Source organism: Papio anubis, chromosome 4 (genome assembly GCF_008728515.1).
Source record: "Papio anubis isolate 15944 chromosome 4, Panubis1.0, whole genome shotgun sequence".
In the NCBI taxonomy this organism is placed as follows: Eukaryota; Metazoa; Chordata; class Mammalia; order Primates; family Cercopithecidae; genus Papio; species Papio anubis.
In genome coordinates, this window is record NC_044979.1 from 18,483,809 (window position 1) to 18,501,674 (window position 17,866).

At 37.4% G+C, this 17,866-nt stretch overlaps 1 protein-coding gene across 1 annotated transcript in view; it reads left to right on the forward strand.

Annotated features, from left to right (window-relative positions):
* The window catches only part of KDM7A (lysine demethylase 7A), a 90,890-nt gene that overhangs the window by 22,505 nt on the left and 50,519 nt on the right, over positions 1-17,866 (forward strand). Inside the window, 1 exon segment of the mRNA XM_003896677.4 lies at positions 14,850-14,935. Within this exon segment, the coding sequence (XP_003896726.2) occupies positions 14,850-14,935 (86 nt within the window).

Genomic DNA, 17,866 nt, shown 5'->3' on the forward strand with positions numbered 1-17,866 from the left:
AATCTTCCCATCCTGAGTAGCTGGGGCTACAGGTACATGCCACCTATACCTGGCTAATTTTTAAAAACTTTTTTTTTTTTTTTTGGTAGAGACGGGGGTCTCATTATGCCCAGGCTGGTCTTGAACTTCTGGCTTCAAGAAGTCCTCCCGCCTTAGCTTCCCAAAGTGCTGGGATTTTTAGATGTGAGCTACTGTGCCTGTCCAGGGCACTTAAAAAAAATGCTTTTTAAGAGAATGCTATAGAGCCAGTCCTTGCTTTGCAGGATTCTGGTGTGCACTGATTTCAGTTACCATTAGATAACAACACTAGTTACCCAGGATTCAAATTTCAGTCACCATGGTCTGTTACCTATGAATGCATAAAGTACAGACTCTTCTGCCAGCTCTTCAGTATGCAGATCAGAAATCACTGCAAAAATAACAGGCACGCGTCTGTTCTTCAGTTTACACACAGACAGGAGAGCGTGTTATGCTGCCTCCTTGTCTCTCAGTATAAAGTTACATGACCTATTAGCAAAATAGATAATCGAAAGTGGGAAGTGGCCAGTAAAGATGAAACAGCAACAAAGAAACAAAAAGTGATAACCCTGGAAGTAAAATCCCATTGAGCATAAATGGAGTAATAAAATAAGTAACTGACAATGGGAACGCTGCCACTGCCACCATTTGTGGAACTCTAGACAGGCAGCCAGAGGCACTTAGTGAAGGCATGCTAAATGGCATAATGTTTTAAATTATAGTGTACTAAAGAAGTATTAGTTTTTACTATTTTTTCATTTCTCTATATATTATACCAACAGTAAGAGAGTTCTTAATGCTTTGACAAACATTTTTAAAGATCCCCAGAACAATTGTAATTTCTCTCATTGATTATTAAAATCACTTGGTGTGATTTCAGCTTGCATGGTTACTTTTATGGTCCTGCTCTACCGTGCAAAGCAAGGACCACCTATATTTTTCTTACATTTGCCAGTCATTGATCATGTGACCTTTCATGGACATTAAGAATTACAAAATGGCCAGCACTTTGGGAGGCCGAGGCGGGCGGATCACGAGGACAGGAGATCAAGACCTTCCTGGCCAACGTGGTGAAACCCCGTCTCTACTAAAAATATAAAAATTAGCTGAGTGTGGTGGCACGTGCCTATAATCCCAGCAATTCGGGAAGCTGAGGCATGAGAATCGCTTGAACCCAGGAGGCAGAGGTTGAAGTGAGCCGAGCCTGGTGACAGAGTAAGACCCCGTCTCAAAAAAAAAAAGGAATTACAAAATGGACTTTGGGGAACCTATAATGACAAATTATCTTTTGAATGGATCCAACATATGAATATGTTAAAAATCCTTCTTACACTTTATATACTTTACATATTGCCCTGACTTTTATGCTTTGAAATAGAATGGTCCAGAGCTTGCTGTTGACCTTTCCTGGCAACTCAGTGCCACCTATTTTGCTATTGATGGATACTTCTGATTTGTAATTGTATTGGAATTCTTTTTTTTTTTTTTTTTTTTGGAGACAAGAGTCTCACTCTGTTGCCCAGGCTGGAGTGCAGTAGCATGATCTCAGCTCATATTGTCAGCTCCGCCTCCCAGGTTCAAGTGGTTCTCGTGCCTCAGCCTCCCAAGTAGCTGGGATTAAAAATGTGCGCCACCACAGCCAGCTAACTTTTGTATTTTTAGTAGAGTTGGGGTTTTACCTTGTTGCCCAGGCTGGTTTTGAACTCTTGGCCTCAAGTAGTCTGTCCTCCTTGGCCTCCCAGAGTGCTAGGATTACAGGTGTGGGCCACCACTTCTGGCCATGTATTAAAATTCTTTGAGATCTCTGGGTCATATATAAATTTCCACATAGGATATTTGTTACCAGTTATGACAAGATTTTTGTGGTTCAGACCCCTACTCTAACTCATCGTTCATCAAGAATGAAAAAACTTGCTAAGGATATTAAGTTCTCCTTAGAATGCTACCTTAGTTTCTGTTCTAGCAGAGAAGTCTTTAATATGAATGCTTTCTCTTGGCTTGACTTGGCTTGGTTTGTAATGTGTTTATTCCCCTTAGATACAGGCCCTGAAGACTATTTACGAGATGAGAAAGGTTAGGAAAACTAGATCTACTTGATTTGCCTTAGTTGACTCTTGTCCATTGTAGTTGATTCATCACTAAGTGTCCTAGATATATAAGTTTTTGCTGTTATCTTTTATTCCAGGGTGTGATCTCTTATTCCTGTATATATTCAATCTTCTATAGGTTTCATTAGGCCCTAGAAAATATAGTTTTCCCTTCTATACTTGCAATGGGAAATAAAACTGTCAGCTGGATTGGAGAGTTTTAGATGATTATTCATTCATCTTTAAATATCATATTTATTTTGTTTATAATTCATTTGTCTTCTTTTACTAGAAGAATATCAGATTCCTAATGTCAGATTAAGATAGGGACATTTAGGAACTACATGAATGGAAAAGTAAATGGACATAATATATACATTTGTGATGAATAATAATACATTTGAATAATATATACATTTGTTTCTGTACAAGAGGATTATACTTGCCTGACTGTGTCCTTTTTCATTGAAAAAATGTATGGACATTTCAGAATAAATTCTTGAAAGGAAAAATAATCAGTTCTATACTGTCCCCCTCACATTCGTTTTCTATCCCTTTGTGTTTGCAAAATTTGTATTTAAATGGGCTCCAAGATGGTAGCTCAAACGAATGTCTCCCTGATGTTCTTGGCATTCCTGCTTTGTGTCAATCAGTAAATATTTTGTGAGAATCCACTGTGTAATCAGCTTTAGGTAGATCTGTGGGCAGTGGGAAATTCTGAATTAAATATTACCCATGTCTTTAAGGAGCTTAAAATCCAACGAAGCTTTCATAGGAAGACACTGTAAATTTGGTGTCTTACTAGCCATTATGCTAGATCTTTAGATCAGTACTTCCTCAGTGCCGTTTCTCTGCTGAGATTGCTGCAAAAGAATCACCTGGAGAACTTGTTAAGAACAGAGATTATTGTGGCCTGGCGCGGTGGCTTATGCCTGTAATCCCAGCAGTTTGGGAGGCCGAGGCGAGTGGATCACCTGAGGTCAGGAGTTCGAAACCAGCCTGGCCAACATGGTGAAACCCCATCTGTGCTAAAAATACAAAAAATTAGCTGGGCGTGGTGGCTCATGCCTGTAATCCTAGCTGCTTGGGAGGCTGAGGCAGGAAAATTGCGTGAACCTGGGAGGTGGAGGTTGCAGTGAGCTGAGATTGTGCCATTGCACTCCAGCCTGGGCAACAAGAGTGAAACTCCATCTCAAAAAAAAAACAAAACAGAGATTATTGGGCCACACTCATTAACTTTCCCTGTAGATCAAAGGTGGGGCTCAGGAATGTGTTTTCCTTTTTAAAAATAAACAATATACACTGCTGATTTCAAAAGGTATAGAGAAGGTTCTATGGTGAAAAGCAATTCTCTTCTCCATTCTATATCCATTCAGTTTTCTTTCCCAGAGGCAACTGCTGTTACCAATTTCTTGCATGTCCTTCCAGACATATACCTTGCATTTACAAACATAGGGATGGGGGGATCACATACAAACTGTTATGCCCCTGGCTTTTGTTGCTTTACAGCAAGTGTATCTTGGAGAGCTTTCCATATTCCTACTTACAGAGCTGCATCATTCATTTGAAAGGCTGCCTTGTAGCAGCTTATAAAAGCTCTATAGGGGATTCTAACACACAGCCAGGTTTCGGAGCCACAGATAGACTGAGTGTTAAAGGGATTTAGAAAGTTTTCAGTGTGTTAATTCCTTATGTCTTGCGCTTCATGAGGAACTGGACTCAGTAAACATTTCATTGTACTTCTTGGTACTAACAAGCTTTTGTATAATGTTTCTTATAGAATTCATCAGTCAAAAATATGTGAAGGTAGTAGGGTGTATTTATTTCTTTATTGTTGAGACCCTGTGTGGTGGTCAAAGCAGCTAGAAACAGGAAGGTTTTCCCATTTTCCATCTCTGGGCTCAAGGTGCTTAGTGCTGTTTCACCTTTCCTTAGTGTTAAGGGAGGTGGGAATGGATGGAGAAGATAGAAAGCAGGTAGTAAATTACACCATAAAACTTGCTCTGCCAAAGGAATTATTTTTCTCTATGCGTCTTTCACTCTGATACCTGTATTTAAGAGATGCATGTAAATATTCACATCTGTTGTAGAACTTCACATACATACTGTTATGTATTTACACACTTTAGATATATATTATGGATAGCATACTTGTTGCCTTTGTTAACTTGAAAACATTGCCAAGGAAACCTTTATGAAATTGATACTGTTTATCATCATGGCAAGTTTTTTCTTCCCTAAGATGAGTTACAGAGTTCTTATCAAATTCTCATATCATATTCATTTTGGGATGACATTTATTTGCTGTATCCAAGTTTATAAATAAAAGAATAGTCTTTATCTCCACGAAAATAGCAGATATACTGGGAACTGTTTGTATCCTAATTTCCTTAGTCTGTGTAGACATTCCTCATACCCAGCTAGCTAGGCAGAAAGTAGGCTGAGAAGTAAGAGAGTTCTGTTCACCACAGGACAGTGAAAAGTAAATATATTTAGCTCCTTGAATATTTCAGAAATGTAAAGCACCTCCTCCTTCTTTAGAACATTCTAATAAAAATTATTACCTTCATGAAATAATGAGTTGTGCTTATTTGTAAGGATGCATTCACCATTTGCATTTGTCGGTTACTCTGTGTCCAAGATGTCAGACAGTAAAGAGCAAAATAACAAGAATTTATGTACTCAAAGCAAATAATGTATCACCATACAAATCATATTGCTGTGTATATTTCACATATTCATTGTGGGACAAATTTAATTAGAAGCTTGTCAACAGGATTTTTAGCTTTTTGAGGGGTATGTTTTGTACCACTGAGTGCACATCTTGGCTCTTCAACCCCTTATTTCCTCTCATGTTCTTTGATCAATTCCTTTTTATACTCTCTTTCTCCCTTCACCCTTATTAACATACATTCTTTTAGTCAGCTGGTTGGAAATAACTCTGGAAGCCCTGGGACAGTTGGAAGCATGAGCCCTGCTGTTGGAAGTAGGAAAAGTGAACCATAAGTGAACCTTAAGAGATTATTGTGAACCAAAGGAATTTCGTTCAGAGTATGCATTTAGTTCAGACCCCTTAAGCATATAGTGTGCCACTAAACGGCTTTAATGTGTCAATTATATAATCTTCACAAAAGTGGAAACATGCCATGAAGAAAACATGCTCAGTTTATAAAGAAAGCATTTAATTTTGTGGGAACAGTTTTATGTCAGCAAGAAAATAATAGAAGTTGGGTTTTTCTGAGCCACACATTTAATCATACATTACCAGTTTGATTTTTCACTGGAAATAATTCATACAAATTATAAATTTTTACATTAGCTGATATCTGGTAATGAAGTGATATATCTCAGGGTTAAAACATTGTATGAAACTATTAACAATTTAAAAGTGAAAATGCCAATTGGCATCCTAGTATTTTTAGTAAGAATGTCAACTTATTAAGCTGATTAGTAAGCCTTATTTTTACTGGCTAGCAAAATAAGAATTTTGGACAACAAAACCATTGTTCTGTAGTTTCATTCTAAGCCTTTTATGTTTATTAATTTTCGTAAAAATCCTTTGAGGGAGTTGCTGTTACTATTTCCCGTCTTTACAGATGAGGAGACCAAAAAAAAAAAAAAAACCCAGATAAAGTTACCCGAAGTCACACAGCTTACTAAGTGGGTTAGCTAGGATTCTAACACAGGCAGACTGACTCTAGAGAGATTGATTTTTCTCAAGTCCACCATCTGAAATTAATTAAAAATGGAAAACACATTCCCTTTTTTTTTCTTGAAGCATAGCCATTTGAGTGCCTGGTATGTGCTCTAAAGAGACATTCTTGAAGAAAAATAAAGCCCAATCACAAAAGCCTAGTTCCTGTTTGGGTTCAAACCTCATAGCTAATAATCTGTTGATTAGGGCATCATTGGCTGACTGGAACCTGGTAGAGCCATGATAATAATAATAATAGCTGCTGTTTATGACTTAGTATGTTTACTGTGCCATTGCTTACTGTAGGCTTAGTCCCATGCTTTACATACTGACATACATGGTCCTGCTTAATCCCAGGGGAATGCCTGCTCCTCAGGCAGGTGAAGAAACTTGCTCCAAGTCAAAACAAGTAGAGCTGGAAATCAAATCAAGTCTTTCTAATTCTGCAATCTATGCATCCCATTGAAGCCAGTTGATACTTGTTTATCTGGTATCATGGAAGTAGTAGACTGAAGAGACCTTGCCTCTCCTATAGCTGTTTCCCTAGACCTAAACTGACCCCAGAATCAAGATAGGAAAGGAAACATGAAGAGCAAGCTGTCAGCTATCCTCTGTATTCCCGAAGTTTATTCACCTCAAAGGCCACTCCCCATCCTCCTTTGTTAATAGGACTTTAGGGGTACACAATGACTCAGTCCTCTCATTATGTCACATGTCACAATGAAGAAATTGAGTAGTTAGGTGCTTTGGATGAGAAGGTAAATTTCTGATACACAGGTGAAAACTTGAAGCAAAATTTCAGATGTATGAATTTCATTACCACAGCCTTCTACTGTCTAAGGAAAGATGAAAGTTGTACTTTACATGTTGAAAGATCTTTCCCTTTTTATCAACTGTTGCCTTTAGTTCCTGTAGAAAATTCTTTAAAAAATTCAAACAGAATAGAATTTTAAAAAACTTTGCCACAATGTATTGGTTTTCAAGTAAGGTTGCAGCACAGTTAATAGTCAACAAAAATTTACTGTGATCATCTGGTACTTGGTATTGCGAGAGAAATCTTAAGGAGCTCAGTTCAGGGAATAGCAGGGTATAAAAATTGCTCAATATTAAACAGTGTTAGGCCATAAATCAGTGGAAATGTGTTTGTTTATTTTTTCCCTACTCTCTTCTTTTGATAGGAAATGTGTATCAGTAAAATGTCAAAGGACTTTCTGTGGTGTGATTAAGTGAAGTATCATCAAGGAGGAGGAATTTGGGGCTTTGAAGACTAGGTAGTGTAAGATTGTTCAGTGAAGAATGGGGAGAGTATCTGAAGCAAGAGGAATATCTAATGAAGTCCACTGACAGTAAGATCTGAAAGAATTTGGCCACCCACTCTTCTAACACCAAGAGTAGAGAATATAAATGAGAGTATTATCCGAGAGGAAAAAAGAGAATGTTTGGTTGATCCTAGGGAATTTTGGTTAGTCATTAATTCAATTCAGTTCTCATCAAGTGTCAAAAAAAAAAAAAAAAATGCCAGCTTAGCAACAATTTCAGAAGATTAAGACAATGGAAAGTGCTAAAGTTGTCACTGCCCCACTCACCAAATGGCAGTGAGGCTGTTGTATAGATGGAAGCTATTCAGCAAAGGTCAGATTGTCACCCTGTAGGAAAACACCTTCCTTGTGCCCTCACACACAAAGTGGTCTATTAAACTGAACATTTTGCTGTTAGGAAAAAGTGTGACAGTCTGTATATGAAGGAAAGTTTTACAAGAGAAATAAATGGAGTGAAAGAGACTGAAGAAGGTTATGTGTCAGGTTTGAAAGTGATTCTTAGAAAATTTGCTTTCAGAGTTGTGCATTTTGTGTGTCCTACTGCATTTGCTTTTAACATATCTGTTATAGCTATCATGATTCTAGCAATTTTTTAGTAGGGAGGCAGTGAGTGAAGGATGGAGTGGGTGATCAAGAGAATGGGGAGAAGTTGTGCCTCCCTCTGAGAGAGAAACGGAAGTGTAGGCAGTAGTTCCTTTTGGTTCCTTTCAAAGACCTGAGATAATTCTTGGTTTAGGAACGTTAACTTTTTGTGTTTAATTTTATTTTTTAAAATTATATTTTGTATGGTTAATTTAAATGGACTGTTTTTCAGATTTACTGGATTACCAGATTTACTGTTTTTATTGATATACCAAATTTACTATTGTGTTGAAATTCAAAATAAATGTAGCTGTAAATATTTTACCAGTTGATTAGAACTGACCCAAACCTGAAGCCTTCACTGACATTTAATAAAACATTATATAGGGTGAGGTGGGATGATGAGTAGACACTAGAGAGAGGAACTCATACATCATTGAAGATTAATAGTCATGTTTAGCCTGAGGTGTTCTTAACCAATTGAAATGTCCCTTTCTCCCCTTTTTTCCCTAACCCTCGTGGGAGTCATTCTGATTTATATATCTTAGATGTTCATGGGGAGTTTATGATATGCTGATTTAGGTTTTTCAGGACACATCTAACATTTTTTTCTCTAATTCTTTTGGTGTCACAACACTTCTTAGGAGTGAGGAATGTGGCCATGGTCAAGGTGAGACGAGACAAACCAGGAGTTTCTATAGAAAAAGTACCAACTTGGCATCTTTTAACATTGAGTTTCTGTTTTGGTGGGAGTATGTAGCACCTATTTCTTTTGACACTTAATGAACCTTGCATTTAAAATCAGGGAAGTTTGGTTTTGAACTTGTTTTATTGAATGCAGAGATAGCTCTCATGCATCTTTTCACTTATCTGCAGTGATCTTTTTGTTGCCCCACTTTAGCCACACACTGTTTCCACACTTGAATCTTACCACTGTTACAGATGATGCTACCTCAGAAATGCCAGATTCTGAACATTCTACTCTTTGGGCATAATCTCTCCTCCTTATAGGTCAGTTGCTCAAGCATGCCATGGACTTAGTGCTGGGAGCCATTGAGACCCCTCAGATCATCTCACCATTTTCTCACTACCTTCTGTCTTCACATCTTTTTTGACCACTTACATTTCACGGGTCATCCTTTAATTTCCTTGTAAATATCAGGAACTCCTTTTCTGGTCTTTACCTACAAAAACCCCGACTCTGGATGAATCCAGTTTCCTACTCTGGGTCTGCACCACATGGGTGAACATTGTTGAAAAAAAAAATCACATAAATACATAGAAATGGTTTTGTATTAGGCTGTTTTTGCATCATTATACCTGAGGCTGAGTCATTTATAAAAAAGAAGTTTAATTGATTCTTGGTTCTATAGGCTGTACAGGAAGCATGGTGCTGGCATCTATCTGCTCCTGGTGAGGCCTCAGGAAGCTTTCAATCATGGCAGAAGGCAAAGGGGGAGTAGGTGCACCCATGGTGAGAACAGGTGCGAGAATGGGAGGGAGGTGCTATACATTTTTAAACCAGATCTCATGAGAACTCACTGACTATCCCTAGGACAGCACAAGACATTCCTGAGGGAATCTGCCCCCATGACCCAAACAGTTCCCACCAGGCTCCACCCCCAACATTGTGGATTACATTTCAGCATGCGGGGTGTGTGTGTTGGGGGCGGGGGTGGGGACAGACATCCAAACTGTATCAGGTTTGGAATTCATTGTCTGTCTGGAATCTCAGGTGGATTTGGACTCTCAACACTAGCTAGCAATGTTACTGTGTTTCTTAGTCTTTCGTTCTACAGATCAACCCTTTTATACTTCCCTCTCTACCTTTTTCCATACTCCGCTGAGTGTCTCACACTAAACTTAGCTGAGAAAAATAGAAGCCCTTAGACTGTAGTATGAAGACTAGTTTATCTTCTTTTTCGTTTGTCCTGTGTGCTTTTGGTGTCAGATCTAAAAAACCATATTCTGATGCAAGCACTTGAAGACTTACTCTTTTTTTTTTTTTTTTTAGTTTTTATGTATTTTTTGAGACGGAGTCTCGCTCTGTTGCCCAGGCTGGAGTGCAGTGGCTTGATCTTGGCTCACTGCAAGCTCCGCCTGCCGGGTTCACGCCATTCTCCTGCCTCAGCCTCCCCACTTGCCACCATGCCTGGCTAATTTTTTGTATTTTTAGTAGAGATGAGGTTTCACCATGTTAGCCAGGATGGTCTCGATCTCCAGACCTTGTGATCCGCCCGCCTCAGCCTCCCAAAGTGCTGGGATTACAGGCGTGAGCCACTGCGCCCAGCCAAAGACTTACTCTTATGCTTTATTTCAAGAGTTTTATAGTGTTAGCTCTTATCTTTATCATCCATCTGAGTTAATTTTTCTATATGGTGTGTGATAGAGTTCCAAACACATTCTTCTGCATGTATGTTGTCCCATACCATTTGTTGAACAGACTCTTCTTTCCCCCTTGAATGATCTTGAGACTCTTGCCAAAAATCGATTGGCCACAAATGTAAGAGTTTATTTCTGGACTCTCAGTTCTATTTGGTGTGTCTATCCTTACGCCAGTACCACACTGTCTAGATTACCATAGCTTTGTTAAGTAAGTTTGAAGTCGGGAAGTGTGAATCCTCCATCCAGTGATTCTTAACCTTTTCTTTGGGTTACAGGAAACTTTTTGAGTTTCTTATAAGAAACTATGGACCAAGGGAATTGTATGTAAAGATATATAAAATTTTGTATAACATTTATGTATTGAATTGGAAATTTATAGTCTTTCAGTTAAAAAATGAATTTCTAAACAATTAACATATTTACCTTTTGCTTTCTATGGGAAAAGGATGTAAATTCAAATTGGACAAATAAAGTAAACTTGTGTTCTACTCAAAAGCAAAATGTAATAGCTTGATTTAGTTATGTGGATTCAGTATTCAAGCAGCAATGTCATGTTATTTGTTAACATCTTTTGGTTTTGACCTTTTGGGATTGCGGCAAGCTCTACGCAGACTCTCAAAGACTTGACAGTAGCAAGTGTCCTAGAGTTCTCTCAGGTGCGAGTGGGCTTGTTTTTGCATATCCGGAGGCCTCTGATATATTGCTCTTGATATTTTGTTGTGGTTATTAGATTAATACATTTCAAGATTTTTGCCTAATTTTTTACATGGTTGTGGATAGAATTTTAATTGTGAAATTTAGTATTTTAATTGTGTATTAATTGTGTATTGTGTGTTTTTATTTAGTATTTTAATTGTGGAATAAGAATAGAGGAAGTGTGTCTAAAACATACATCTAGAGTTTAATCAATAATTATAAAATATATACCCATGTAATAATCATCTAGAACCTCAGGACACCACTTGCCATCCTTTCTAGATGACAGTCCTGAGAGGAAACCACTGTCCTTTCAAGATCCATCTCTTCCTTGTTTTTTAAGATAGCTTTATTATCCCTAAACAGTATACTTCAGCTTTCCCTAGTTCTGAGTTTTCTGCATACATAGAAATATGTACTCTTTTATGTCTTTTTAAAATTTAACTCAATATTGATTAACTTGTAGAATTCATTCATTTATTGTGCGAGTTTTTTTATTTTTATTACCATATAGAGTTCTGTTATGAGAATATACTGTATCCATTTTATTATTTATAGACTTCACAAATAATGATTCTATAAGCAGCTCTGTATAGGTAGGTATCCTGGTGCACATGTGCCTGAGTTACTTTCAGTTGTGTTTACCTAAAAAAGGATTTGCTTGGTCGTGGAATAATCATAGAGCATATGATTCTTCAGCTTTAGTGCAAAATTGTTTTCCAACATGGCTGTATCAAACCCTCAGTTTAAAGTTCCTGTTGCCCCACATCATCTTCAACACATGGTATCATCAGGCTTTTTAGTTTTAGCGGGTCTTTTGGGTATGTCGTGGTATTTATTGTGCTTTTAATTTATATTTCCCCCAGTTATAAGGTTGTACACCTTTTTATGTGTGATTCGGCCACTTAGAGTTCCTTTTATGATGTGCCTATCCAAGTATTTTGTTCATTTTTCTATTTTTTTTTTGTATTGATTTGTAGGAGTTCAGTATATTCTGGGTATAATTCCTTTGGTGGCCACCTGTATTGTAATGTCTTCTGCTACTCTGGCTTATCATTTCAGTCTTTATAGTTTAATGAATTGGAGTTTATTTTAATATGGCTGAAGTTACCAGTTTTCACCTTTATGGACAGTGCTTTTTGTGTTTTAAGACAATCCTTCCTGTCATAAAGTCATAAAGATATTTTCTATATTACGTTATACAACCTTTGTACTTTGTGTTTTATGTGTGTTTAGGTTTATCATCTACTTTGGAATAAATTTTTATGTTATGAGATAGATGTCTAATTTTATTTTACTTCCTTTAAAGAGATATATGAATATTTCTTTTTATATATAAATATGTATCATTTATGGATATATAAAATATCAAGCATATTTTGTACAAATATCTTTTATATAAATATGTGTATGTTTCTTTTTATTTTAACAAAGATATATATATATATATATTTATTTATTTATTTTTTTTTGACAGAGTCTCACTGTATCACCCAGGCTAGAGTGCAGTGGTGTGATCTCGGTTCACTGCAACCTCCGCCTCCTGGGTTCAAGCGATTCTCCTGCCTCAGCCTCCCAAGCAGCTGGGATTACAGACATGCGGCAACATGTCTGGCTAATTTTTGTGTTTTTAGAAGAGGTAGGGTTTCGCCATGTTGGCCAGGCTGGTCTCAAACGCCTGACCTCAAGTGATCTGCCCACCTTGGCCTCCAAGAGTGCTGGGATTACAGACATAAGCCACCCCGCCAGGCCAATATATCTTTTTTAAAATAAAAAGATACATGTATATAAGATGTTGATATAAAAGCTATATAAAAAGTGTCCAGGACCTTATATTGAAAAGTTTGTTCTTGCTGTATGCTCTTCCGTGCCCTCCTGTTACACACGAGTGCACACATATACATGGATCTGGTTTTGGGCACTGGCATCTGTTTCATATTGCCTTGATTCCTAGAGCTTTAGAATAAGTCTTGATACTTCGTAGAGTTTTAGGGTGGTGGGTTTGTTTTGTTTTTGTTTTTGTTTTCTGTGAATGCTTTGCATATTCTTGGCCCTGTACATTTCCATATTAATTTTAGAACCAGTTTGTCAGGTTCTACTGATCTGGATTGGAATTAAATTGAATCTATAAATCACTTTGAGGAGAATTAATATCTTTACATGATTGAACCTCAAACCCATGGTCGTGATGTATATCTCCCTTTATTTAGGTTTTCTTTAAAGTCTCTCAGTAATATTTTATACTTTACCCTAAAGAAGCCTTGCATAGTTTTTGTTAAATTTATTCCAGTGTACTTGACCTTTTTTTTTTTTGAGATGGAGTCTCGCTCTGTCTCCCAGGCTGGAGTGCAGTGGCGCCATCTCTGCTCACTGCAAGCTCCGCCTCCTGGGTTCACGTCATTCTGCCTCAGCCTCCCGAGTAGCTGGGACTACAGGTGCCCGCCACCACGCTGGGCTAATTTTTTGTATTTTTAGTAGAGATGGGGTTTCACCGTGTTAGTCAGGATGGTCTCGATCTCCTGACCTCATGATCTGCCCATCTTGGCCTCCCAATGTACTTGACATTTTTATGCAGTTGTACATGGTATGTTATTTCACTTTTTAGCTTTATATCATTGGTATATGGAACTAGGTTTTTCTATATACTAATCTTTAGCAATCTTTTTCTCGATTCTTATGATTTCTCTATAGATTCTTTTGCATTTTCTGCTTGCGTAACCATAGCATTTGCAGATGACAGCTTTTTTTCTAATCCCTATACCTTTTAATTCTTTTCCTTATTTTACTGTACCAGTTCAATCCTCTAGCACAGTGTTCACCGGAAGTAGTAATAGGAGGTGTTCTTGCTTTTTTTTTTTTTTTGAGATGAAGTCTCACTCTGTCGCCTACTGCAACCTCTGCCGCCCAGGTTCAAGCAATTCTCCTGCCTCAGCCTCCCAAGTAGCTGGAATTACAGGTGCCTGCCATCGTGCCCGGCTGATTTTTGTATTTTTAGTAGAGATGGGGTTTCACCATGTTGGCCAGGCTGATCTTGAACTCCTGATCTCATGATGCACCCGCCTTGGCCTCCCAAAGTGCTCGGATTACAGGCGTGAGCCAACACACCCAGCCGCTGTGTTCTTAATCTCAGAATGACTGCTTCATGTTATTTGCATAGGATATTTTAGAAGTATCCTTTTCCAGATTATGGAAGTATCCTCTAAGCTAGCTAAGAGGTTTTATTGTTTACTTTTTAATCCTACATAAATGTTGAATTTTATCAAATACTTGTCCTGAATCTTTTTGAGTGGTCATATGATTTTTTTTTCCTTTAATCTAATAATGTGGTAAGTTTCAGTGATTAAGATTTTTAGTGTTAAAAACCATCTTGTATTCCTGTGATAGACCCAACTTGGTATTTGCATCTTTACTCATAAATGAGGGTGACCTATAATTCTTTCCAAGTTTTGGTACCAAGAACTTATGCTGTCAGGAAATGAGTTAGGAAGCAAATCCTTTTTTGCTGCTCTCTGGAGTAAATTTGATATAATATTAGATTTATTTGTTCCTTGAATATTTGATAGAACTTGCATTTTTTAAGGTTTTTTGTCTATTCTTTTTGTAACTTCTTGAGGTAGATACGTAGCTTATTAATTTCAGCCTCTTTTTTTCTAACAGATGCATTTAGAGCTATATGTTTCTGTTTACAAGTTCTTCATCCCACAAGTTGTGTCATATTGTATTATCGTGGTTCACATTTTAATATATCTTTTGACTCATTTTATTGACATTTTGTAACAGGTGACATTTACATAATGGTTGAGGATTTTATGACTTATTTTGTTGTTTCTGATGTCTCTACTGCTGCTAGGAGAGAATTACTTTGAGTATAATATATTCTCCCTCATGCTCACTTAGCAAGTTTGTAGAGAACAGAATAAAATTTATCTTTATATGTGTTTCTCTGCTCTACAAAAATGTGTTGGTGAGGCGGTTGTACATTTCTCAGCTAAATTCCATCCACTGTATTATAGTTAAGTGAATATTTTCAACTTACTTACATATTGATTTTGTTTTTCTTTGTCTTAGCTGTGTTGGAGTAGAAGAACATCATGCTGTTGACATTGACCTGTATCACTGTCCCAACTGTGCAGTTTTACACGGTTCCTCCTTGAGTAAGTACTAGATGCTTAAATAAAAAATGACATTTCAGAAAAATCGAGATTTCAAATTTACATGTACATGTTGATACTTTAATGATACTCTGACGAGTTATATTATACCCATCAAGAACTGTAGGGACAGATTTTGCTCAAGGTATTTAGGTTGTTGTTTTTGTCTCATTAAGTCAAAAGATTAAGGGGGAGAATGTACTGTCAGTCTTAATTGCCAGTGCAGAGTCCCCAAACTCAACTACATAGTTTGATATCTTTCAATTTGAGAAGTGTGGTAAAGTAAAATTTTTCTGTTTCTGGAATCTGATTTCGCTTGTTTTGCTCTCTTCACAAATAGAAGATCTTCAGTAGTATTTTGGGAGAGTATGCAGAATAAGACTTTAATACACTCATATGCCTTATATTTTAAGGAGAAAATGAGAGCGTTGATAAGCTAAAATATTACTTATATTTTCTGAATTTGGTTGCTATATTGAGTATGGCCTGGAGTCCTGCCCAGCCGTCTTCTCTGCCTGAAACCCCTTTCTGAGATCTGAGGAAGTAGAGATACAAGGACACACCAGACCGTGTTTCTGACCACACTCTTGTTTCTAAGAAGGGAGAGCAAAGCCAGGGAACCCTCAGGCATCTTTTGGAGTGGACCAACATCACACCTAAAATGATATGTATTTTCAGCTTTTTACAGATGCTTCAGAATCTTTTACAGATGCTTCAGAAGAATACATTGAAATATTGCTATTGTGCAAATATGAGAGAAAAAGGCTTGGATTATGTTATAATTTTTTTTTTTTTTTTTTTTTTAATTTGAGACAGGGTGTTGCTCTGTCACCTATGCTGGAGTGCAGTGGTGCTATCATAGCTCACTGCAGCCTTGACCCCCTGGGCTTAAGTGATCCTCCTGCCTCAACCTCTGGAGTAGCTGGGACCACAGGCATGCTTCACCACGCGCAGTTAATTTTTTGATATTTTGTAAAGACAAGGTCTCACTTTGTTGCCCAGGCTGGTCTCGAACTCTGCCTCAGACTCTCAAAAGTGCTGTGATTACAGGCATGAACCACCACACCTGGCCTTTAATAACTATTTTGACATTTTAGGCTGCAGACCAGCACTTTTATATTCACAGAATTAAAGGGAAAACTATAGGCTTTGTCATTTTAAAACCTTTGCCTGAACATACCTTGATATACACACTTGGTGGGTTGGTTTTAGGTAACTTACATGACCTCTTTATTTTACATGCAGCTTTTTCCCTAGTACTTTTTTCCAATAGAGTAGACATTTATATAGAGTTACATTTTTTCAAAAGAGACTTACTGGCAACTGACTGCTCATTTGTTTTGTTAGAAATATTAGTAATGTTTCTAATGTCTTTGTAAGATACTTTAAAAATTTAAGCTAATTGAATACATTAAAGTATTTCCTTTTAAAATAGAGGCTATTCCTTTTGTTAAGTATACAGCATAAAACTTGAGGTTAGCAAATTGGTAGAACTGTTACATGTGTAATTGACTAGTTTATTGTCATAAATGTTTTTAAATGATCTTTCTCTGGCTAGCACTGAGTATGTGATATATAACTTGAAATAATTGTTGACTGGGAGTAACTCTTGGAGAAAGTAAATAAATAATACGGTGTTGTTATCTCAAGGGAGACTTAACTAAAATTTATAGCAGTTTTAGTTTAGAATTTAAGTATATAGTCCCAAAATGAAATAATTTGAATTTAACTTCTGTGAAATATTAAGTTACTATGAGGCAGAATAATGTGATACACCGCATTATTTATTTTTCCTATATGATTTAATTTTGTAAAACACGTGTTATACTCACTAAATTGATTACACAATCCATAATGGATCACGACTTCACTGTGAATAATTATGCTTCAGAGAGAAGTTTGCCTATGCTTCTCATCCCTGAAGAACGTAAGACCAGGCATTGGCTATCTTCTGGGCAGACGTCCAACTCTGAGTACTTGCAGGGAAAATGCCCAAAATCCAGTCATCTGTTTTATCTTGATTTAAGGCTCACCTTCCCTCCTCCTCCACTTCTACTCGCAACTTGGTTAATCCCTTTTGATCCCTTTCCCTCTGCTATTAAGCCTTTTTTTTTTTTTAATTAATTTTTTTATTTTTTGAGACGGAGTCTTGCTCTGTCGCCCAGGCTGGAGTGCAGTAGCGCAGTCTTGGCTCACTGCAACCTCTGCCTCACAGGTTCAAGCAATTCTTCTGCCTCAGCCTCCCGAGTAGCTGGGATTACAGGTGTGTGCCACCATGCCCGGCTAATTTTTGTATTTTTAGTAGAGATGGAGTTTCACCGTGTTGGCCAGGCTGGTCTCGCCTCGGGCTCTCAAAGTGCTGAGATTACAGGCGTGAGCCACTGCGCCAGGCCTATTAAGCCTGTCTTACTTGCTACCTGGGTTTCCTGTTGGTTTCAGAGATCCCCAGGAGTCCTTATTATTGATACCATTTAGCCAGTATAATAACTACTTAATATGGTGAATTTAGACTTGACCCTCTTAATGGGAATTAAGAACTCTATTTGAGGGCAGGTATCAAAAAACAGCCAAATAACTTAAATATATATTCTCTATCTTCTTTAGGCACATGCAATCCAAACACAAAATTTTCTCCTTTCCCTTTAACCATTACTAAAATATTCCTTCACTAGCCTCCTTCCTTGAAGAAATTCAGTCAGCTGTTATACAGTGGCTGATTTTATGATTAGCATGTTGGCCCAATAGGACAATTGTATTCTTCTGTTAACCTCCTCCAAGTCAGCACATTTAAAAGGAAATGATAGTGATTGGCAGCTTATTATATGGTAGGCACTATAGTGGGTAAGTAAGTACTTGACCTATGTTGTCTTCTTCGATATTTATAACAACTCCGTGTGAGAAATGAGAAAAATGATCTAGCTAGCCCTTTTATGT